At 39.0% G+C, this 25,807-nt stretch overlaps 1 protein-coding gene across 1 annotated transcript in view; it reads right to left on the reverse strand.

Moving 5' to 3' along the window:
- Positions 1–4,202, reverse strand: part of LOC122791516 — a 242,844-nt gene extending 238,642 nt beyond the window's left edge. The window contains exons 1-2 of the mRNA XM_044059258.1: positions 4,182–4,202; positions 3,437–3,844 (exon numbers count right to left, since the gene is read on the reverse strand). Of these exons, the coding sequence (XP_043915193.1) occupies positions 3,437–3,844; positions 4,182–4,202 (429 nt within the window). The remainder of the gene's footprint in view (positions 1–3,436; positions 3,845–4,181) is intronic.
- Positions 4,203–25,807: the final 21,605 nt, after the last annotated feature.

The raw sequence follows: 25,807 nt of genomic DNA on the forward strand, positions 1-25,807 counted from the left end.
ACTGCGATCATCTCATTGATCATAACCCTTTATTATGTGTTCTCAATATGGATGTCTCACTCTCAAGATGAATTTCTTGGCATCCATATCTTAAACGCATAATAAGCGGGTTACGATTGGCGACTCGGTTATAATCCCCTATGTTATTGCCACTGTAAATCATTTTTCACTTGATATTTTTTATTACTGTAAAATTTGTTGAATAAATGCTTTTTGAATAGTACTGTAATACAGCTTTTCTCTATGTGACTCCGCTGAAAAGGGACGTTATGCCCAGATGGACTTTCCCAGTAAACAAAAGCAAATAAATAAGTAAATAAATGCATAAATAAATAAGTATGGAGGGGTCAATAATTTTTCAGTATTTCTTAATCAGTACTCTGTGAACAGGTCATGGCATGCAACAGCATCCACCATTTTGCTATAACTTTCCCATGACTACTAATTTGCTATTTTGCTCTAGATTTTCCATGAATAATTTACAAATGTTTCAAATGCATCACTGACCACTTAATTATCTCTGCAGCAGCCAGTGACATCCTGTGAATGCAAACACACCTTACACTATTACTACATTTGTTTTCTGACTAACAATACTTCACTGACTACATAAGGGATTCATATCCTTAAAGTCTTATAACACTGCTCTCTCACAAAGGCACCACCTTCTACCTGGTGACATCTTTCTGGAACTCCATTCCTTCTGCTGTGAGAGTCTTTTCCTTATAAAACATATACCCAGTGTCTCCTTAACTACTTCATGAAGGCCTGATTCTTCCCTTTGCCTTACTTGTTCCTTGTGTCTGTTCCTCCTTAATCTTCTGGTGCATCTGCTCTTCTACTGTGTTTCACTATTTGTTGCCATTGTCCTTCCAGCTAAACATGTCCCTGCTCAGTGAGATACAATGTATCCTCTAATACCTCAGTTATGCTCCTTAATGTCTCTGCTCAGTGATATACAACATGTCCGCTAATACTTCAGTTATGCTCCTTAATGTCCCTGCTCAGTGATATACAATGTATCCTCTAATACCTCAGTTTTGCTCCTTAACGTCCCTGCACAGTGATATACAATGTGTCTGCTAATACTTCAGTTATGCTCCTTAATGTCCCTGCTCAGTGATATACAACATGTCCGCTAATACTTCAGTTATGCTCCTTAATGTCCCTGCTCAGTGAGATACAATGTATCCTCTAATACCTCAGTTTTGCTCCTTAATGTCTCTGCTCAGTGATATACAACATCTCCGCTAATACTTCAGTTATGCTCCTTAATGTCCCTACTCAGTGATATACAATGTATCCTCTAAGACCTCAGTTATGCTCCTTAATGTCCCTGCTCAGTGATATACAATGTATCCTCTTATACCTCAGTTGTACTCCTTAACGTCCCTGCACAGTGATATACAATGTGTCTGCTAATACTTCAGTTATCCTCCTTAATGTCCCTACTCAGTGATATACAACATGTCCGCTAATACTTCAGTTATGCTCCTTAATGTCCCTGCTCAGTGATATACAATGTATCCTCTAATACCTCAGTTATGCTCCATAATGTCCCTGCTCACTTGTATACAATGTGTCCTCTAATACCTCAGTTATGCTCCTTAATCCACGTGCTTCTTTTTGAATGTAACATTTTGCACATGCTGTATGCCTTTATATTCCTAGCATCTCTTAATGACAGATAATCACTTATCATTCTATACATATATTTATTTTGCATCCAAGTAAGTAATTTATTGCATACAGATTTACTGTCATGCAGCTTGCATCTGATAAATTGTTTTATTATTCCTTCAGTTATTTTTAGAATTACTATAGACAGACTTGAGCACCATCTGTTTAAATCCCAGTAACTCACTGCCAATCACTTGCAAACATTCGTACCTGTGACCAGCAAATGTCAGAAAATAGTATTTTTTACTAGGGACAAGCCCTACTACACTCCCCTGATGAGGGAGTTCTGCCACCACACACCTGATTTTATATATGGGTAGACTGAAATTCATTGACTCTAACTTTGGTCATTTGTTTACCTGACAAAATTTAGTCGACTAAACATATGGTCAACAGGTGTGCGAAACTGCACAATTCTCAGGGTAGGGGAAATATGTAGTTTCCTTGAGACTCTGCTATCTCAGAATTAGTATATATAAGTAGCAAGGTGTGTGGGGAGAGGCTTGCTCCCCCTGCAAAATACAATATTTTAATCTAATTTTTTAATGTGAAGTTTTTCATGTGCCATGACTGTTGATTGGTACATGTGTAGTAGTGCACTGACATTTGCAAAGACAGCTTTTTGTTGTTGACTTTGTAAATGTCTATATTTGGGTGTTTCATTCAATGCCAGTACACCCATATAGATAGATAGATAGATAGATAGATAGATAGATAGATAGATATACATACATACACAGACATACCCACACATAAAAACATACACGTGCACGCACACACACTTATATATATATGTGTGTGTGTTTTGTTTTGTTTTTTAACTCTCAGAATGCAACAACTAAAAGAAAGCATAAATGGAAACAGGAGCACGTCACTGTCTCCTCAGACTCAACAACCCACACAAGGGTTCAGCTGCAAGGAGTTAGACCAACAACAGCTGTAGTGCAACCAGCTAAAAGTCAGTCCTCAAAAAGATGCAGCCTGACTCTAATAGGTTGTCAAACAGGAAATTATGCAGTGTATGTTTGTCTGTGTCTGCCTGTGCATACCCTCCCCCATGCACACACGCATCTATATTGCATAATTGAACTTTTAAAAGTTTGAATGTCATATGGTCAATCAGAAATGTAATAAAAAAAAATAAACCAAAGGAAAAAAAAAACCTACCTGAATGGTGTAATAAAGGGGGCAAGCCCCCTGCACCCCCACACCCCCTGCTCTTTAAATATACCAACTTCAAGATCGCACTACAGTGCAGAAAAGGGAAATCTTCCCATTCCACATTGTACGGAGATCTCCGTTGAAGCATTCAAAGTTTTAAAAGTTCGATCATATGGTGTCGACCATATGAAGTTCGAACCTTTAAGAGTTCAACAATGTGATATAGACCCGCACACACACATCTGGTTATCAAAACAAAAAAAATTTTCAAAAAAGCTCACATTACTTCACTGTTCCCATTCTGCTCTTGTTAAACCATTTCCAAATTTGCATTTGGAGACACATTCAATAAGATTACATGACAGCAGTTTACATAAAGTGCTGTACCATCAAGGCGGATGGTATACAAGGCATGTGAACAACTACTAATAGCCCCCTGCAAAAACAGTACTTGAAAACTCTCATCTCATGTAGGTGACATTAAGTAGGTAATGACTTTGTACCATCACATCTTACAGACAGAACACATCTTTCCTATGGGCTGTCAGCAGAATCCTATTTAGAAAAAGCAGCTAAAAATTAATGCAGGAAATACCTGATATTCAGCCACTTCAAAAAGGCAGTGCTTGTCAACTTGTTCTTTGCCAGCTTCAATGTTGTCTATGCCAGATCGGTGGAAGCGACTTAAATATTTGCCATTGTTAGCCATAAAAAGTACTTTCTCATCCTGATGATGCAAATGGAACTCACAGTAAACATCTGGTACATCTTTGACTGGCTCTATGTAGTCAATGCCACCATGGTGAATACGGCTAAGGTACTTGTTTTGAGAAGTCTTAATATAAACTTTTCCACCTGAAGCGGGAAGCACCAAAAACTTGCAGCTGGAGTCAAGGCTGGATTTTGTGGCTTGAATATTGTCTCTGTCACTATAATTAACTACACTCCAGAAACATCCATTGTCTGCCTTCAGTGCAATAATCCTGCTTGCAATCAGTTCAATCTGTCAGAAACAAAACAGAAGTTACAACTTATACAAACAACAAATGGAACTACATGGTCAACATAATTAGAACACTACCTACATTGCAGTTATTACACTACATGTTTATATAGTCTTAAAAATAAATGACTTCTTTGGCAAGAGTGTTTTTTATTAGAACATTTTACTCTCACTTTTCAGATGTCTCTATATCACAGAAGATTACAGTTAAGTATAGGACAATATTTCTTAACATCAAACTCCTCTCTTCTAAACTTTAAATCATCTCTTTCATTCTTGTACATCTTATTAAGGAATCTAAGTACTTATTACTATTTAATTATTTGCACTTGTTTACCGGGATGGTCCACTGGACCATAGTGAGCTCATTTCCAGTGGAGGGCTGGGGAGAAAAGCTCCACACTAAAATACACAATACATATAAATACAGTGTACTTATTATATACAACATACAGTATACATGTGATATACAGCATACAATACATTCAGTACAACATATAGTAATTCAATACAATGGAATGACATGATAATACATACTATGCAATTGGTGCAGTTGCTAGTAGGAAGGGCATGGTGAAAAATCTGAGCATGACGATAGGTTAGACTATCTAGGATAAAGGTATTAACAGAATAATTGCAAGTTAGGATAATTAAGTTACCCATGTGAGTAGCTCAGGTTCCTGTTACACAGTCTGAATAATTAAACACTTATAAAGTCTTAAGCTTAAGTATGAGTGAGCAGTATAGCAGAAAGTACTAGCATAGTAGTTAAATCAATGTATAGATATATATATATATATATATATAGAGAGAGAGAGAGAGAGAGAGAGTAAAACAGAAGAATTATTAGGGAAGGTGAAAGTAGTATTAGAAGGGAGATTTAGGTTATAGAAAGTGCAGTTTTTGCACATGTGCACTGACATAGAGAGGAAAGGTCTTGTCACAGGGATCTCTTGAAGAGAGGTGCTCTGCTGGTAGACCTGATTGATGCTGGGAGAGTGTTCCATAGTTTTGCAACAGTAAAGGAGTACAGCATCTGACTGACTGAAAGGGTTATTTTTTCGGGTTTCTATCAGAAGACCGAAGACGCATTCTGTCGAATGCATCTTGGTCGAACTTCAAATGTCAAAAACGCAAAATGACGAAGCGGCATATAAGTGAATTCTTTCCCTGGGAAAGAAGTCGCTTGGTCGCTTCTGTCACTTTGCCGTTTTCGGCACTGTAGTGCAATCTCGGAGTTGGTATATTTAAGTAGGGGGGTGCCCCCGCATGGGGGGTATGAAACCCCCCCACTTAAAATAGTGTTTAGTGTGTTTTTTGTTTTTTTTTTGGGAACAGCGATTTTTTTCCCCCTGGGGGGGGGAGGGATTGCTGTTCTGGATGTTCGCTCTTTTAAGTTTTCGATGTTTTGGGGTCGATATAACAGCGTTCGATCTTTTGATCGTTCACTGTTATAATATAGACCCATTTTTTCTACATTCAGGAGCAGTTGATTACTGGATTGGAGAGGTCTGTTTCAGTGATATAGTGTGAGTAGAGAAGAAAGTGCAGGACAGTTTGATGGCTTAAATATAAATTTGTCTACAGTGGTTAACTGAACATATGTAAGATAATGTGGGAGGTCCAACCAATTTAGTAGGTGTAATGATGAACAATGGTGAGATGAATATTTTGCATTGGTTACAAATGTAGCAATTTTACTGTAGCATGAGTCAAGTTTGGATTTTACAGAGGACTGGATATTGGTAAGGAGAGGGGCACCATAAAGAAGAGATGGTAGAAGAAAGGAAGAAGCAAGGGATAGCTTTGTACATCGGCACTTTTTATGTTTTCCCTTACTGTTCTTTTTAATTTATTTGTAAATCACTGTCATGTGTTAGGATATTCTTTTCAATTCGTCATTGTATATTCTTCTTAGAAGTGCTTCTCTCATTACACAGAAAACCCCAGTCTTATGGCCCTATACATGATGCAATCACCCCATTCCTAAGGGATACTTCAGATGAACCCTATCTGAAACATGTGTAAGATGGGGACATCCCAGAGTAGGTCATCCACAAGGTAAGGCCTCCTGTCTCTCTACCTAACGTGGTCTGTGCGGGACATGAAATACCAAGTATTAGATGTCCCCATCATTCAGAACTTACATTTGGCCAGCTAGCTGAGGAAATTATATACATATTAAAACAGAGAGAAAATCAGGTTTTTGCCGTAAGATATTTACTCTATTGCCACGTATTCTTTTCAGAGAAATTGAGCTAGGAACAAAAAGCCTGTTTAATGCGATTTACACACCTGGTCATTAAAGTACCCAAGAAAAAATCGTCAATTTTGAAGCTGCAAATTTTAAAACGGTAACATGATACCTTTGGTAGTACCTTCATCAGACCCTCACAAGTGGCCAGTTCCAGAATACCTTAATGTGAATAAGCCAAAAACTGCCAAAGCAAATGAAGCATTACTCACTAAGTAGACTTCTGTAAGTATGTTTGTATTCTTTCCAGTTTTTGACTATAAACTGTTTATGTTGAAATATTTTAAAACAGTCTAAAGGCAACTAAAGAACAACAGGAGCCTCTGTTAGTGTCACCAGGTTCATCATGAAACGTGATTCATTCACTGATACAAATAATGGACTTTGAAAGGGAAAAAAGAAGCCCCATTCATGTATCCTTTTTTATTTAAAGGTATAAATAAACAATGTGTATTATATAACACCCAAGTTATTTAAAAACAATGAAAAAAATGTAAGAATAGAAGAAAAATAGAAAAGCGAAAAAAGACAAGATAAAAGAAGAAATAAATACAGATTACTATTAATCACAAAACATTAACTCCTGAGGAAAAAGATGTTTAATATATAAATAAAACCAATCATTTAATTCCATTATAGGAAATGGTACAGCTTTCCAGTTATCAATAATATATATTTTGGTAACCACAGTGGCTAGAGTTGTTTCCTGCTGATATTGTTTGGATAAACAATCAAGCATGTGTAACAAATAATGTTGAGCTAGTTACACAAAATATTCAACTGTCTTCATATAAAATACTAATTAAATTAATGAATGGCCATGTCACAGTGTAGTTCATTAAGCTGGACATTGTTAATTCCCTTAGTTCATATGAAGCATATGCAACAGTGCAAAGGATCCAGGATGAACCTCCTCTCCACTGAAACTTAGAAAAGATTCTTTATATTTTATTATGCCAGACTAATTTTGATGGTACCAACAAATGTTGCACTGGAAAGACAAGCATTAGTAGGCACATCATTTTAGTGATGTTAATTCTACCCACCATAGAAACAATATTGGCAGAGATGATTTCATGTTTATTTTTTATCTTGGCATAAAAACTAGAATATGCATTCTTAACCATTTTTATATTTTTGTGTAATATATACCTAAAAATAAAACTGTATACACAAGAAACTAAATTCAGAATCGGTGGTGCTGAGATTTAAGGTCCCAAATTTAAATTTAACCTTTCAGATTTAATCTATTTAATTGTATAGCTTACTATATCCTTCACCATAAAAACAAATCTTTAATATTCTGTGAATCCTGGACATAGTTCTTTAATATAATTATAGTATCATCAGCGTAAGCAATGGACGTTATTAATTCTTCTTTAGTATGCATCAGTTATAATATTATACATTTTATTATAGTGAAGGGTTAACAGCAACTGCAAATATTGTGGCTGAAAGTAGGAAACCTGGCCTTATACTGGTTTTAAGTTCAAAATGTTCAGAAAGCTGTCCATTAAGTTTTAAAAATAATGCAAGTTCTAGTTTAAAGGTATTTTAATAGATGGCATATATCTGTCTAGAAATTTGTAATATTCCAACATTTGCCATATATATATATATATATATATATATATATATATATATATATATATATATATACATATATACATACACACATACACACACACACACACATACACACATACACATAGAATCCAATAATATCACACTGCCTGCTTTATCTTTATTATTCCTGGTACTACAAATCACTGCTGGAAGCAGATGATTGACCTGTTGAGTGGAACAACCAGGGCAAAAACTAAATTGGAATGTTTTCTCTATCACATTTAAATGAGATGTAATTTTCTTATTTAAAGCTGTTGCAATTATACAGTAATCAATATTCAATATAGATATAGGGCTGTAATACTCGGGTAAAGTCCCAGCTTTACCCTCTTTCTTAATTAATATAATTTCAGCTTCTTGCATTAATACTGAAATATTCTGTCCTGGAATAGTTAAATATTTTACTAACTGTAACAATCAGGCACTAAGACTTCTTTAAACTGAAGACAGAATTCCACAATATAACCATATGGACCCATCACTTTATTCCTTATTAAATTATACTACATGTGATATCATTTAGTGTGATATCAAAATCATTAAAGGTTTAGAAAAAGGGTTAATAACCCACTCATTAATTATATTTTCATATAGCCATTTAGTGTTAAATAACTCAGTAAAATATTGAACTACTGTTTTGTTAAGCTCCATTTGTTTAGAGGTGTCAGTTCCATTAAGAGTTCTTAAGTTTCTTAACTGCAGTTTTATAAGAGGTATTTTTACACACCATAGACATGTCTTTACCATTTTTATCTCTAGAAATATAATAATGCTTTAAAATCCTTAATATCTAAAATTGTAAACGGATTTTCACATGCTATTCTCTCTTCCACAGTTTAATTTCATTACACAGTTAATGGTTAATCAGTTTAGATAATATTATCAAATGTTCATGTAATTGTTGGATTTTAATTTGTAATTTCCTTTTACTCAAAACTTACCAAGACATGATACTACCATAAATGGTAGCTGTAAAAGCATCCCATTTATAATTGAAGGAGATATCTCTGTTGTAATTATTACTCTAATAGTATTTGATGTTTTACCAATCAAAACACAAATATCATATGAATTAAACCAGTCTGCAAATGCTGTCTCTTTACTAGTATATGCTCCTGATTTAATCTTGAATATAAAACTGACTGCTAAGTGATCTGAAATGGAACACATGATAAAATGGCCTAAAATGTCATTTAAAACATCATGAGATAAAAGTAAAACAAGACACCCTGGAAGACAATTTTGCTGTGCGAGAAATGTTTATATAAACATGATTACTGATGTCTTTTTCATGCCAGCCATCGACTAAATTTTCTTTCATTAAAAAGTTTTGCAAAATGTTTCCATTTTTTTCCAGGCTGGCTTTCATACTGTGGGGGAAGGAACAGCATTCTGGTCTCCCCTAATTATTATGGGAGAATTACCCAAAATATGAAATATATTGCTTATTCTTTCATGAAATGACCAATACCTTGATAAAGGAGCAAAAACAAACATAATTGTCATGTTAACTTTATCTACAGTCAGAGAAACAGCAATTATGGCATTGTCATATTTTATATCAGTGCACTGTAGCTTAATTTCAGAGTTAAAATATTTCTCAGTAGTTATCATAACCCTGGCTGTTGTGGTAGTATCAAAAGTGCTATGTACTGCTTTAATCTATTTAAATGTTTTCTTTATATAAATGTATTGCATATCAGAAATATTATTTTATTGTAAGAAGAAAATATTTAAATTTTTTAATATATTTCATCAATATTCTCAGTTTAGCAGAAAGATGAGCACCATGTATGTTAACTGACATTATATTCACAGAAATGAAAAGAAAAGGAAGTAACATACCTTAAATCTCAGGGATTCATTTTCCCTTTTAAGGAAACGTTCCCAACACTACACCAAAGCATGACATGGAAAAGTATCCAGAAATGTTATTGTGAATAAGAAGGAAAACGTCCAAATCCAATAGAAAAAAGTCCCCTGTGACAACAAATCACGGAAAGGAGGGAACAAAAATCCAGCAACGGGTACAAGAAATGGAGCGATATGATTCCAAGTGCAGTAAGCTCATGTCCAACTTCAGCCTCAGAAGAAAATATCAAAGCAACAGACACCCTAATTATTTCTAAATTAGTAGGATATAAAAATATAAATTGAATCTGCTTTAGCCAAAGGTTCTGACAAATTTTGAAAAAGGTTCTCTGTATTTTTTACATCATATGGCAAATCATTATATAATGAAAGAGTAACACCTTCAATAGAAATTGATCTTTCCCATATAGTGGCAGAAAGGACTGGTTCTTTGATACTTTTTTTATAAATTTTACTATTATAGATGAAGAAGCACTGTTTTACATTTGAAAATAATCTGTTTGATGCTACTGATCCACATTCCTCCCAGAGACTGCTGTTACATGGAGTAGTGACAGATAAATAGTTTGTAAGTTTTTCTCCAAAGTTTGTTCCTTATCTCATGCATCGGGAACGCTAATAATCCTACAGCTTCCGGTTTCAAAGTCTATTAATTTATTTTGTGAAGATTTTTGATTTTTCTCAGTTCCACTTCAAACTCAGTTAAGCAATGTGTGTCCTATAATGGCACTGTTTGTGTAGCCTGCACATTTTGTTCATCCTCTAATTCTTACATAGTGCTCTGCATTACTGTAAAGCAGTTAACGTTTAAGTTTTCAAGCCTGTTGCATATCATTTTCACATTCTCTGCAAAAGATTTCATGGCATTATTCTGACTTGGATTGCAAACAATGTTACAGAAGTTATTAGCATTTCTCGGTTTAAGGGAAAGGTCTTATTCCATCTTACTGGACACTTTATTAGTACAGGTAGCTTCCCCTATTTCTGTTATTGAATGCATTTGAGTCTGCATTGTCATTTTTCCAACTAGAGTAATATCTTCCATGTAACACTCATCTCTTTATTGAATCGCCACAGGTTCCAAAGTGTTTTTTTTTCATATCTTATCTTATATACCTGTAAACTTGAAAATATCATCTTCTGTTGCAGCAGTTAAGCCACTTGTATTTTGTGGTTGCTGTATTGCCTGGTATTACATCTTCAGAATATTTCAACATTCTTTTTGCTGCAATTTTTTGCTGCCTAGTAGTACCGACTCTCAAGGGTTTTCTTAACCTCAGTGCTACTATCCTCGTAAAGCTTAAGAAGCAACTTAATATCCTTCGGGGTTACAAATTATTTGTAGCTTCTTCAACAGTGCGAGTTTGCCCTGGCATTCTTTTTCTGCTTTTAGACATTGTTTCAAACTAGGCGTGTTGCTCAGATCAAGACGTTGCATGTTATACCACATGCATACTCACTGCTACAACAGTAGAATTCCTAACTTAGCCAAATTGTGTCACTACCTTACCCAGACAAAAATCATGGGGATGCATCTCCTGCCTGTCCAAATTAGACATCACGTTTGCTGAAAGAGTAACCTATATGTAACAGAATTTTAAATGGACATCAGAGTATCACTGCTCTTCCATGAAAATGTATATAAAGATGATAAGACTCCCAGATTCAAACAGGTGTTCTTCCATTTGTTTGATACAATTCAGGATATCATAAACGACAAGACAGTTCACAGATAATCATTATCACCCAAAAATGCAGACAGGCTTTACAAAGCATGTACAGAAAATCATGATCTGTTCAACAACTGTGAACAATCCTTCAATCATTTCTCTAATTTCCTCTTCACAATCTAGAAAATCCACATCACTGGTCAACTTTACAATTTTGTTATAAAGTTGTGGTTGCTGAGAAGGTATGGCAGAAAAACAAAACATGCAATCATTTGAAAATACTGAAATTGGAGTAAGCGACCTATATGATGACTTACAATAGCTCCACCTTGAACCAAACACAAGACTTTACAAAAACTTCCGGATTCTGTTGTCAGAGATCAACTAGAAAAACTCAATACTATTGCTGAAACGTGTCTATAGTGTGGCAGATGCCTTAACTAGATTAGTCATTTCTGGAGTCAGGATGAGAAGACATGACCATCTCCTTCAATTCAGGATGGTATTAATATTCTTGGTACCCTGGTAGAAGACTGAAATATGTCCTTACCATCATCTCACAATAAATTGCCCCAAGTCACCTCAGGTCATGTACTACCTCATTTAAGGAATAACAGCTTTGGTTCAACATAGAACTACACTCCTTAAGGTGAGAAGGGCCGATGTTGGATCATAACTGAAGGCAAGCAGGTCTGTACAGTGACAAACTTAAAGATGACTACTACTTGCCACTCCCAGACTGAGATTTCTTGTAAGGAGGCACCTTATTTATTTATGTATTTATGTATGGAGATTGCATCTACAATTAACTGACCTGCCATTCTAATCTGTGTGGTAGACAGGCTGTGCAACCCAGCCTGCCTCAGTGCCCACTAATTCCTTTCATCTTATCAGTGCACTCTAGCTACTGGCGTTTTGCTAACAAAACTGTGTCTGTGAGATCTATGTTCCTTCTCCAGGACCCATGGGTGTAATATCAGTCACTAGCAATTATTCTTCCTCTTTGATAGGGTTTCCTATTTCCAATTGTGATAACAACCTAACTGTGATCACAGAAATATACTTTGACATTTGCAGGATAGATTCATGCCCTATTAAGCTATGTCAGGCTTATATGGCTATGCTGGGCCCGATGATCTACCAAATGCCCTCTTTGAGGCCTGGGTTCTTTCCAACTGTCCAGAAGGAAAAAAATGAAAAGACCAATGGTTAGACCACAGCTGAAGATAAAAATGGAATAATCCACATCAGGAAATAAATCACTTGCAGCTTCACAGTAGTGCCCTTTATAAAACCAAAAGTTGTTACTGAGATGTAGTAGTCAAGGCAGGAAACGGTTCACTTGCAGTTTCACACCACTTTATTAAACAAGAGTAAGCGCTTTTGTGATCTAAGTCAGCTGATCGCTTCTTCAGACTCATAAAAACAGTTAAAACATTGGTATTTAAAATATGGTTCAACCAATGAAAACACATATAGAACTATGACATAATTAAAATTGCATACATCAGTACATTAATTTGCCTTATATTCTGCATAAGATTAAATAAAATATACATATAACAGACACATTTTATGTAATAATCCATATTACTTAATGTTTTAGTGGTCTGGATTTTTTTGAATGATACAGATACTTATGTTGAACTAAATAAGAGACAAGTACAAGGTATAATTGACAGGATATCTGTATAATATTTTTGACTTATTGATTACTAATTATGTATCAGAGGAATTGTTTGACTACTTTCAGATAGAACATCCAACTATACCCATTATTTATAGTCTACCTAAAATTCACAAAGACATCACACAGCCCCCTATGAGACCTATTGTATCCAGTAAAGGATTGGCCACAGAAGCCATCTCAATTTATATTGAACAAAATTTACAAATAGTTTTAAAATCATGTGAGACTATACTAAGGGATACAAAGGCATTTCTGCGACTGTTATATAATAAGACCAGGAATATTAATAGAGCACTACTGTGAAGCTGCAAGTGATTTATTTCCTGACGTGGATTATTCCATTTTTATCTTCAGCTGTGGTCTAACCCGGTCTTTTCATTTTTTTTTTTCGCTTGAGGTGTATACCAGGTGTTTATCCAGCTTTTTTTTTCTTTCACGTGTGTCCAGAAGGAAGCTGTTGTTACCGCATCCTCCAGATAACTTTCTTGGACCCTAATGTACCAAACAGTTTCTACTCAATTTCTAACTTACCTTTTTAGCAAGGTTATTGTCTATGCACAGCATGAATTCTATCTTACAGATTAATAGGCTTATGGGTCCTTATCAGTCTGGGATTCAGTGTCACCACAGTACAAAGACAGCTCTCATTCAGGTAGTAAATGATGTTCTGATGGCTACAGACCAGTGATTTGAACAACATTCGGGATCTCATTGAATCATCTGACATTTTTATTAAACCACTATAACCTTACTTGGTCTCTCTTCTATGATTTTGGAACAGTTCAAATCTCACTTCTCTGGATGTATTGAAAGGATATCCTCAAGCTTAAATTCCTCTCTCCCTTTCTCTCTGGATCAAGGAGTGCCATAGAGTTCAATCTTGGGCACTTTATTTTGGCAATCATTATTCTTCCACTGGGGGATCTGATTAGGAGGAGAGGCCTAGAAAACTACTGTTATGACAAATACATCTAGCTTTATCCTCCCTACCTTAGTACAATACAGTGAATATACATTCCTTTGATGAAGAGTTTAGGCCACTTACCAATGGCTAACCCTTAACCAGTTAAACCTAAAACATCCAAAACGGACAACGCTGCAATTCATGCTACTCTGGGAGAATTCATTTCTGCCACTTCCATCATGTATCTCCTTGAGGGGGGAGCAAGCTTGAATTTGTTAATAAGATGCAGAACTTAGATGTTGTCCTGAACAACTAGATGACTTTTAGAGACCGGGTATCAGATGTTATGAAATCATCATGTTTCCATCTATAGAAAATCCCCAGGACTGAGTCCCTTTCCTTATAGCTCTCTCTTGACATTCGTTCATGCACTGGTCACCTCCCACCTTGAGTACTATAATACCCTTTACTAAGGACTCTCTTATATTGAGACTGACCACTTGCAGTTGCTACAAAACTCTGTGGCCAGATTATTTTACAGACATAGCACATTATCGTCACACTTCACTTGTTCTGTGGCTGCTTCGTTCTTGTATTATCTTCAAAACCTTAAGAGTTGAAATATTTGTTTTACATGACTTCAGTCCTACCTACCCGATAGAGCTCATAGTCCTGTATTACCCTCAAGTGACTTTGTGTTCTGCCCCCAAGAGGTAGATGGTAGTTCTATAGATGTGCCTGAAGACTTCTGGGTCTTATCCTTTTGAATTTCAGCCCCACACTGTCGATCATACTTCTTTGGTGGCAGTGGGGGTGACCCATACTGGTGTGATTTCACAGATCTGAGAAGATGTACCTATCTGAGGTGCCTTAGAATGAGAATAAGACTAGTTAAAACATTTACTATGCTGTGACTTTTCATTTTCAAAGAAACTAATCTAGGAGCAAAATCCCTTTTCATAGGAATAGCACATCTGTCCAGCAATCTAGTGACCAGAAACAATACAAAGGAAGTAGTAGCCAGCTACTTCAGGGTCAGGTGAAATTGGAAAATGCCAACACAGATTTTTTAAAAGTTCATATGGCACATATCTCCACAGCTTTATCTACATATAAAGGTAAAGTAGCAGATGATCTTTGGAGTGTGTTCTATGATATGCACCTTTATGCTCTCTTATTTCAGACAGGACTACTTGACTAAAAGGAAATCTGAGACTAGAATTTTCAAGTCGCTAAATCTACATCCTGATTTGAGGGATTCTGAGTCCACTGTACTTCCTTATCTTAAAGTGGTAGTGTCATGGCATGCATTACAGAAGTGTGCTCCTTTATGCTAAAGCAGATATGTCATGGCATTGTCCATGCATGTGTGCTTTTTTATGCTAATGTGGGGGTATCATGCCATGAACCATGGAAGTGTGCATCCTTACACTAAAATTGGGAGTGTCATGGGATGCACAATGGATGCATGCATCCTTGTACTAAAGTGGGCAGTCTCATGGGATGCACAATGGATGTGTGCATCCTTGTATTAAAGTGGGGAGTGTCTTGGGATGCACAATGGATGTATGCTTTCTCATGCCTGAAGGAGATTTATCATGGCATGATTCGCTTGAGCATGAGGAAGAGAAGAAAAATTTCTGTCTACTGATATACTTGAGATGGCACTTTGGCCCCGCTGAAGATTAGCTGGCAGAGAAGCACATTATTTTTTCACTTTTGTTTTTAATCTACATTTGCAACTTTACTAAATGATGTTCTGTGGTCCTTCAAATGGACCTGTTGGAATCAAGTTTAAAAAGTTATATTTTACATGAAAAATGCTCTCTTTCTTCCTTTGTAGGTACAGCCATGTCTCTGACTTATGTTCTCCATGCCCACTATACTGTATCATTAGCCAAACTCTGATTTCATACTTTGCAGGCAAAAATATTATTTAAAATACTGATAACTTGGCTCCTATCTCATTATGTGTCACTGGTATTCTGAACTGGAAATTCAGTACACATAATATGGGTCTGGATTGTGACTTCCCTCAGTACAATCTTCTCTTTTACTTTTCACCCCAAAGGTACGCCAATAGAATAAACTCACTTTCAGTACTTGGGTGAACCCCTAGATCCTTCTGTTACATTACATATGTATCTTTCTGTCTCAGAGTTTGTACTAATATAAGTAGTATCATAAATTAAGAAAATAGCCACCACAGCAAATGTATAATATTAGGGACACTTTTGATCTTTGTAAGAAGATCAAGGGGGTTTCAGTATCCAGCAAAGATAGAGCAGTTAGCACAAATTATTGTGACTATGAGATGTAAAGCAGGCTATTTCCTGTGATACAGGGTTTGACTCCCAGAGCCTTTACTTACCTGCTGTGTGACACTAAGCAAGTCACTTAGCCAAACAATGCTTAGCGGCAAATGGGAATTTGGGCTAATCTCCTCAAAGGTCCCCTGTACTGCATGCCTAGTAACTACATATTCATACAAACTTTAGTCACCACTGAAATCTTTGTTTATAGTTATACTTCACAAAATTGGTGTTTATTGGTTAAAGTATGTTATTTCATAAAGGTGATGTGTAGATTCCCTATTACGAAAGCGAAAGTCCGTTTAAGCGAATCCGTAAATGTCGACATGTATTGCGCGAACCAGCATTACAGCGAACATCCAAAATTGCAAATTTAGAAATGTCGAATTACCATAGTTAGCCCGTCTGTGGTATAGCTCCATAAGGTAAGTGTGCGATAGTTACGGACATTAGGGTTAGGGTGCGGGTGTGCATAGATAGTTAATGTATGTAAAATTTAGTGTAGGGTTAGGAGTAGGGTTTTGGAAAATGTATGTATGTGGATTATTTAATTTTGTTTGTTTATATTTTCATAGGGGAAGTGTGTGGTAGTTACGGACCTTACATACATAGTTGTGTATGTGGGGTTTAGTGTAGGGTTAGAAGTAGGGTTTTGGTGCTTTACTTTAGGGTTAGAAGTAGGGTTTGGTTAGTGTATTTATGTGGTTTATTTATTTTGATTGGGTAGGTAGTATGTAGTGGGTGGTGGGGTTGGCCGACTATGACAGTTCGAGATTTACAATTTTGCGGTTTAGTATGTTCGGTATTCTTGTGGTTCACGCAATTCATGTCAGTGTTTTGGTATTCGCTCAAAAGGAGTTTCGCTCTGGTAATATAGACCTGATGTGTATTACAAGCAAGTTAGAACCTTGCAGAATGTTGGACATAGTCCCACACAACAATTATTTTGTTTTTCAGACAGTTTTACCAAGAAGTGAGTATGGTGGCAGTGGACATTGCAGTGATGTCCAGCTATATGAATCTAGTGAAGATGTACTGGGATGAGCATTTTCTTTGTGAAAATATACTGATCTGATGTTGTTAATCTTCATTCATTCCTTACTGATGGGTTATTGGTTCCATCCTTCGAACTGAGCCAGCCAAATATCAAACTCACGTCAGCCAAAAACTCTTGAGCCAAGGTCCTATCCAGAATGCTCTGCTCCCTGTTACCTCAGATCTCGTTTCCTGCATTGCTGTACAGATGTGTCAAGCCACTCTCTTCAGCTAAGTGTCTAATTTTCTGAAAGTTTTATAGATCATTTCTACTGCTAATATTGTCCTACCCTGTCATATACTTAAGACTCTCTCCCTTTAGTCTATTTCTCTTTATTACATTTTTCTTACCTTTGAGGTAAATTCTTCATTACCATCATTGGTAATCCTTCTTCCTTCTCTCTTCTTACCCTTTTGGGTAGCCTTTCTTCTTCCTTTTGGTACTGTTCTTCTCCACATCATTATGTCAGATAAGAAAATTAGTGTTGGTCTTAAGCGGTGTAAGGATTGCGGCCATAAGTTACCGCTTTCCGATGGCCATGACTTATGTGTCTATTGTTTGAATGTCTCCCACCTTACTGTGGATCCCCTGTGTGGGATTTAAAGACATTTTTTGACCAGGACTCTTAATGAGAGAAAGAAAAAATTAATCTTGAAAGGTCTTTTCAAATCTCCTTTCTGTGAGGCTATTTCTGGGTCTGAGGGCTCATCCCCCCTGCTAAACCCCGCAAGAGGCATTCTTCCTCATCGAAGTCGCTCACTTCATCTCCCTCTGGAGATCGTAGGGAGTCGACTCATAAGAAGGTGAAATTGACTACTACTTCAGCGCTGCCACCTGTAACCCTGTCAGCTCCAGGCTTGGCACCACCCCAACTGATTCTTGCTCCAGCCATGTCCTCCTTATCGACACCAGCACTGGAGTTCCCGGTGCAGACAATTACGGCTCCGACAGTTCCGTCACAGCCCTTACCGGCACTGTCCATGCAGGTACAGTCCCCTTCAGCACCGTTGGTACAATCCCCTTCACCTCCAAGTATGATGTTCCTGTCCTCCACAGTGCAGACACTTTCGGCACCATGTTCGTCGGTGCAGTCCTTTCCAGCACCGTTATTGTTACCGGTGCAGACACTTTCCTTGATGGCACCGCACCCATCAGTGCAGACATTTGCTTTTACAGTGCAGACACCTTTGACTTCTATGGCACTGACATCACTGGCACAGACTACTTCCACATCGTTCTCTTCAGTGCAGACGTCCTCGGTTCCGGACTCTGCACCTCTCGAATTATCAAGGACTAAGTACTCTCCTTCCTTAGATCCATTTGTTGGTAGCCAATTCAGTCCTTTTCTAGAAAGGCCATAATTGCCCTCAGGTCTCTCTATGAGGTAGATCAGGAGCCTCTCTGAGCATAATGTGTTGTGGCTTGTTGACCAGTTGCTTGTGGCCACTGGTCTCTCTCAACCGTCAAAATCCAGGTTCCCTCCTTCAGGTGAATGCATATCTCCTCAAACTCCAACGTACACTCCTCCTTCGATTTCCACCCAAGTATCGAAGCCCTTTACTCCGACAGCAGCTTCCTTTCCTCTGACTCCAATAGTGGATCTCACTTTGGAACCGGAGTCGTCCTTGTGGCCCTCAGTGCACTGGGCATCAGGCTCTTCTCAGGCCAGTGACTGTGCAGTGGGGGAGGGCGTTCTTGGCTCCATGCCAATTTTTTCTATGCACCCTCTAGGAATCCTCCCTTTCTCATGCTTCACAGCCCTCTTAAGACTCCTGGTCTGAGAGTCGGCTTGTCATGGCAGGGTGTGACCCCAGTTCCGAGGTTGTCGTGCTCAGTTCTGGGCTCCCATCCCTCTTTGGGTGAGCCAGCCTTCCAGGTCATGGAGAGGACGCTTGCCTCCACTGGTAAACCCCACATGTTGGAGTCCTCTCCCCCCTCTGTGCTGCAACTCTCAAAAGTCACAACCGCCAGACACCAGGCACAAGGGTCTTAGGTTGCTCCTCCTCAGGAGACCCCCTCTTTGCAGTCTTCCCCCGAACCTCCCACTAAGGAAGTACCCCGCAAACCGTCGTGCAAGAGGAAGCATATGGACTGCACTGAGGCGTCGGTTACTAAAGATATGGACTTTGATGATGGGGAAGGGTCTCACGGTCACCCTCTGATGAGGTGTCCTTTGGTGACATCCTCAAGATCCTTAGGCAGAGGGGTGATGGGAAGTCCCTTAATCCTTCCTCTGAGGAATACATATTCCTGCAGGCCTTTTGTGCCCGGCCCCCTACCTCCTGGGTCACCCCGCCGGCCAATGAGTTAATCCAGCTCATTGTCCAGCTCGCATGAAAAGCTCCTGACACCCTGAAAGTGATACCATGGAGACCTGATAAAATCTTATCGCCCCCAGCTGAGCATCCCCATTGGTCACGAGGCCTTCCAGTAGATGCCATGGTGGTGGCAGATGCAACTAAGAAGGATTTGGCAGAAGACAGCCAAACTGTCCATCCGCCCAACAAGGAGTCCTGGGTGATAGACAGACTAGGGAAACATGTGTTTGCTTCATCGATCTTCGCTGTAAGGTCTTTGAACTATTTGGCACACTTTACCAGGCTTCAGAGGGATAATATCAACCAACTCTCTGAAACCTTGGCAGGAGCTGCTTCTGATGAGGTCCGTGACAACATGGCTTCTCAGACAGCCACCCTAAAGTCCATTTCCAACTCCTCCATGCATCTTATTTCTCATGCAATGGAAGGAGCAGCTAGAGCGGCAGGTGCGGGTATAGTCACCAGACGAAATGCCTGGATGCACCTTTGCAACTTCACGGACACCTTTATGGCTTCCTTCATAAACCCCCCCCATCAAGGCTGCTTCTTTGTCTGGCCCTAAAGTGAAAGACATGCTGGCAAGGTGTGAACAAGATGACAAGACCCTGTCTGCCATTGGTGTCAGACACTCCATTCCTCAACAATTCTACTCCAGAAATCAGAGGAGCGGGAAGATGTGGCTCAGGAAATCACAGGGCTCTTTCTGGTACACACCTGCTGAGTTCTCCCCTAGAGGCAGAGGGGGAAACTCCAACGGAAGATGCCCTTTTCGGGGCAGAGGAGGTCTGTAAAACCAGGGTTCTAGAGATTCTTTCTCTGGCCAGCCCTATCTGCACTCCTGAAGTATTGCCTAACTGCTCACCTCTGGAAGTGGTCGGGGGTCGTTTTTACTTGTACCCTGCTGCCTGACAAAATATAACCACCGACTCTTGGGTACAAAGTATAATATCCAGAGGCTATTGCATCCCCATCCATTTTTGTCCAATCTCATCCAGAGTATTACCCGACACTCTACCCGGTTAAAGGGAAGCAGCAGCAGACGAAATCCAAAAGTTGCTGCAAAAAAGAGTCATCCAGATGGTCCCCCCAGACCAGACAGGATCTGATTTTTACTCAAGGTTCTTTTTAGTGTCAAAAATGACAGGGGACTGGAGACCAATTCTAAAAACAGAGAAATTCTGGATGGTCACGGTTCAGTCTATCCTTCCTTTTCTGGAAATAAACGATTGGATGTGCTCTCTAGATCTTCAAGATGCGTATTACCACATAAAAATGGACAAACGCTCAAGAAGATACCTCCGCTTCTGCACAAGAGTCAGTCACTACCAATTTCAAGCTCTGCCCTTCAGTCTCTCTACAGCCCCCAGAGTGTTCAGCAAATGCATGGCAGTGGTTATCACTCACTTGCGACTTCAAGGATTTCAGGCATTTCCATATCTAGACAACTGGCTCCTCACCACTCCCACCAACAGTCTACTGGAAGAAGCCCTGCACTACACTCTCCTCACAGCACAAAGTCTGGGAATCACTATAAACAGAGAAATCCAACACAACCCCAGCTCAGTCTTTGGAATTTATAGGGGTACTGTCAGACACGAGGAATTGCACAGCATCTCTTCTGGACCACAGGCTTCAAAGAATAAGGCAAAAGATTCAACCACTGCTCTGTCACCACAAATCCCTCACTCGATCTATACTCCAACTCTTGGGGTCGATGGAAGCCTCAATCACCATTGTTCCTCTAGCCAGATTCCACGAGGCTCCTTCAGTGGTTACTTCTCACTCAGTGGTACCCTCTGCAACATCCTTTGTCTTTTCAGATAAATGTAACTCAGAGATGCAAGCAAGATTTACTCTGGTGGACGTCTCGAAATCCCCAACAATGGTCTTGCCCTTCAGCCCCCATCAACTGAAAGCCACGGTGACCACGGACGCCTCCCTAATTAGGGGGGGGCTATGTCAGGGAAACTCGCTCCAAGGCACCTGGTCGGAGACAGAGGCCCTTTTGCATATCAATGTCCTGGAACTAAGGGCAGTGCTACTAGTGTTGCAAGCATTTCATTCCATCCTTCCATCAGGGACTATTGCGATCCAATCAGACAACATGTCAGTAGTCTGGTACATCAACAAGCAAGGGGGCACCAGATCTTACCTGTTATGCCGAGAGGCCCTGAGAGTATGGCAATGGGTGATAGCTTCCAACCGCTTTCTAATTGCAGTGCACATTCCTGGGAGCTCCAATGTGATAGCGGACAAATTGAGCAGGTGCATTCTACAACCTCACGAGTGGTCCCTCAACCCTATGATAGCGGCAAGAATCTTCAACCGCTGGGGTCAGCCTTGTTGTGACCTATTTCCCTCCCCAACCAACTACAAGTGCAGTAACTATTTTGCCCTGATCCCCCCTCAGGGATAGTCACAGAGAGATGCTCTAGTCCACACTTGGCCCTCGGGTCTACTTTATGTTTATCCTCCTCTTCCCCTCATCTCCCAATTTCTGAAGAAAGCACGACAGTCGAAAATCAAAGTGATCCTCATTGCTCCATATTGGCCTCGACAAGTCTGGTTCCCCTTCCTCTGGCCTTACCTGCTAAATCAACCGTGGATCCTCAATCCATCCCCAATGTTGATCGCCAATCTGCAGGGTCTTCCTTTTTACCAAAAGTGGTGTCAGAGCGGTATATCAACCAGTCTATTGACCATCCAGTGTTCTTTCCTAACCACTCTAACAAGGGAGAGTATTGCCTGCACTCCTTGGATGTTCATATGCAAATACAATTTTATCTGGACAGAACAAAATCTACCCGTAAATCAGACCAACTGTTCCTGGCTTTTTCTGTACCCATACGAGTTCATCCTATCTCAAAAGTTACATTGACTTCATGGCTGAGAAATTGTATTACCTTTATCTACAACAAAATCAATGTCACCTTGCCTCACAGAGTGAAATCACATTCTACAAGGTCTATTGCAACTTCACCAGCTTTCCATGCTAAGGCTTCCCTCAAGGATATTTACTCAGCTGTGACTTGGACCAAACCTCATACCTTTATTCTTCTTTACAAATTGGACTTGGCCTCCAGAGGTAGAGCTTCTTTTGGCTCCATGATGCTCAGGAATGTCCTTCCATGACGGCCACCCAGGGATACAGGTAACTGGGGACTCCGTCCCATCAGTAAGGAATGAGGAATGAACGAAGACTAACAACATCAGATAAAAAAGTTATGTCTTACCATAACGTTCCATCTGTGTTGTTGATCTTCATTCATTCATTACTTCCCACCCTCATTCCCCCTCCAGATGTTCCTAGTTGATCTCATATACTCCTTTACTGTAGGTCTGTTATGACCAGAGGTAGCCTCTATTTTTATCTATCAACTTGCAAACTTGATCTGAGGTAACAGGGAGCAGAGCATTCTGGGTAGGACTGTGGCTTGAGTGTTTTTGGCTGATGTGAGCTTGATATTTGGCAGGTTCAGTTCCAAGGATGGAACCAATAACCCATCAGTAATGAATGAACGAAGATCAACAACACAGATGGAACGTTATGGTAAGACATAACTTCTTTTTTCAGTATGTAAAGTTCTACTTTCACTTTACAGAAGATATTTTTGTGGAATGGACAAGAAATTTTGGGTCAATATTTAGTTACTATGAATAAATACACAGAATTGTAACATTTATCATGCATTTTAATGATGAGGAAATAGCTTGTTTGGATATCACAGTGTGTAAGGTTACAGATAGCAGTAGTTTGTTAATAAAAGTTATCTTAGAAAATATAGTAAGAAATTCCTTGTTAGATCATAGCAGTACATACCTTGCTTATTTAAAAAATATATAATTATGGGACAGTGTTAGATAGCTAACAGAATTACTTGGAGTGACTCATATGACCTCCATACTGCTGTCAGCTAGCAAGTCAATGTGGACATCTGCATGTTTCACTGTATCTGTAAAGTTTATCATGTTCGTTCCACCTTACTCCCTACTTTAACTTTATGTAGGTCACATCATTCCTTGGCATTTCCTAACCATCTCTCTGTGAACAAGACATGGCATGCAACAGCATCCACCATTATGTTGTAATTTCCTCATGACTACTCACTTACCATTTTGCTCTAGCTTTTCCATATCTTTTTTCAGAAGATTCTACTGTGTCATTCGCAGTTGGCTATACCTGATGACTTTAATTATTTCTTGATTCAACCACTAATTTCCTATGATAAGTCTTGCCCTATTAAGTCATTTGCTTCTGACATCCACTACATTAACCTCAGCTAACTATAGGAAATTATCATCCTTGCAGTCCTAAGCTGTTTTTCCCACATAAGCACCAGCCCTTGCCTTGTGACATCCACATGGAACTTTATTCCTTTATCTGTGAGAATCCTTTTCCTACAGACTATATGTCAGAAGTCTCCACAGCTACATCCTGAAAGCCTGCTTCTCCACGTCACCTTACCTGCTCCATGCATCTGTTCCTCCTTAATCTTTTTATAATCTTTCAAAAGCTTAATAAGGAGCCAGTGCTTCCAGTACACTATAGGCCAAAATCCCTGATTAATGTGAATTTGAAAATCCATGCCATAATACTTGCTGAGTGACTAAAAGGGATCTTACTTAGGCTAATTTGCTGCATCATCTCTGGGAAGTTTTACAAAATTCCTGAGACTCCAAGACCAATCTAAGTGCTTTTTCATTTATTTTATTGCATTTGCACTTGCCTATCGTACTTATTGGCACCTTATAGATAATTTACACTGTTTTAAAGCAATTTACTGATTAACTGCATTGCATTGCTATTTACTGCAATTCATTGTTGTTTAACTGCACTTCATTACTGTTCAACTGTATATTTTCATACTGTGAGTTCATTTTTTGTCTGTAAGTGGTTAATCTGTGCTTTTCTGTGAGTTTTACTGTGTTCTTAACCCTTAAATTGAGTAGCATAGTCTGGATAAAGGTTTGCTGCATCCAGAACTGTTTGTTTTGCCTTCCGTGTTTCTGGCAGACATCTTGTGTTTGCCTTCTGTGTTTCTGCCAGCCATCTTGTGTTGGTAGGGGTCTATCTTCTCTGCTAATGAGAGTAGCTGGGCTGCCTGCACCGTGTCTGGTACAAGCTGATCGGTAGAGAGAGTAGGGGCTAGCAGGATTGGCTAGATTTCTGCGTTACTACAATCTTTTATTTTTGGTGGTATTTGAACCTCATGTTTGGTTGGTTTGAGCTTGTTTGAACCAGGCTTTGTTGAGGTGCATCATGTCTGAGATATTTTACAAAAATCCTGCGACTCCAAGACCAATCTAAGTGCTTTTTCATTTATTTTATTGCATTTGCACTTGCCTATCATTTTTATCTGTGCCTTATAGCTAATTTATCAAACTTGCACTGTTGTAAAGAAATTTACTGATTAATTGAATTTCATTACTGTTTAACTGTATTTCATTGCTATTTACTGCAATTCACTACTGTTTAACTGCATTTTACTTCACTTCATTACTGTTTAACTGTATTTTTTCATACTGTGAGCTCTGTTTTTGTCTGTAAGTGGTTAATATGTGCTTTTCTCTGAGCTTTACTGTGTTCTTAACCCTTAAATTGAGTAGCACAGTCTGGATACAGATTTGCTGCATCCAGAGCTCTTTGTTTTTGCCTTCTGTGTTTCTGGCAGCCATCTTGTATTTCCCTTCTACATTTCTGCAGCCATCTTGTGTTGATAGGAGCCTATCTTCTCTGCTAATTAGAGCAGCAGGGCTTCATGGACCTTGTCTGGCACAAGCATAGCCGACCTTAGGCATAAGCCGACCTTAGGCATAGGCCAACTAGGCATCCGTCTAGGGTGCCACTCTAGTAGGGGTGCTTTTCCAGTATTTATTTGGTGTAGGTAGACCAAGAATGGGGAACTCGGTGGTGTGGTGGGAGGCGCCATGGAGCCTTTCTGCCTAGGGCATCAGCTAACCTAAGGCCGCTCCTGGGCACAAGTTAATTGGTAAAGAAAGCAGGGGCTAGCAGTGTTGGCTAGATTTCTGTATTACTAGATTCTTCTGATTTTTTGTGGTATTTAAACTCCACATTTCAGCTGGTTTGGGCTTCTTTGTGCATCAGGTACCACAGTTGTTTTTAACCCATTGTAAGGTATTCCAGCTACAAATTTCCCTTAGTAGCACTTGCGTGATCACCTAGTAGTGCTCATCTTAACCTTCCACCCTTTACCCCCTTAGCTATCTCTGGCTTCTCTCCCTCAGATTCTGACAAATATGGATGGACAATTTCCTACGAA

This window comes from Protopterus annectens, chromosome 17.part0, assembly GCF_019279795.1.
Source record: "Protopterus annectens isolate FY-2018-M chromosome 17.part0, PAN1.0, whole genome shotgun sequence".
NCBI classification, from domain to species: Eukaryota; Metazoa; Chordata; order Ceratodontiformes; family Protopteridae; genus Protopterus; species Protopterus annectens.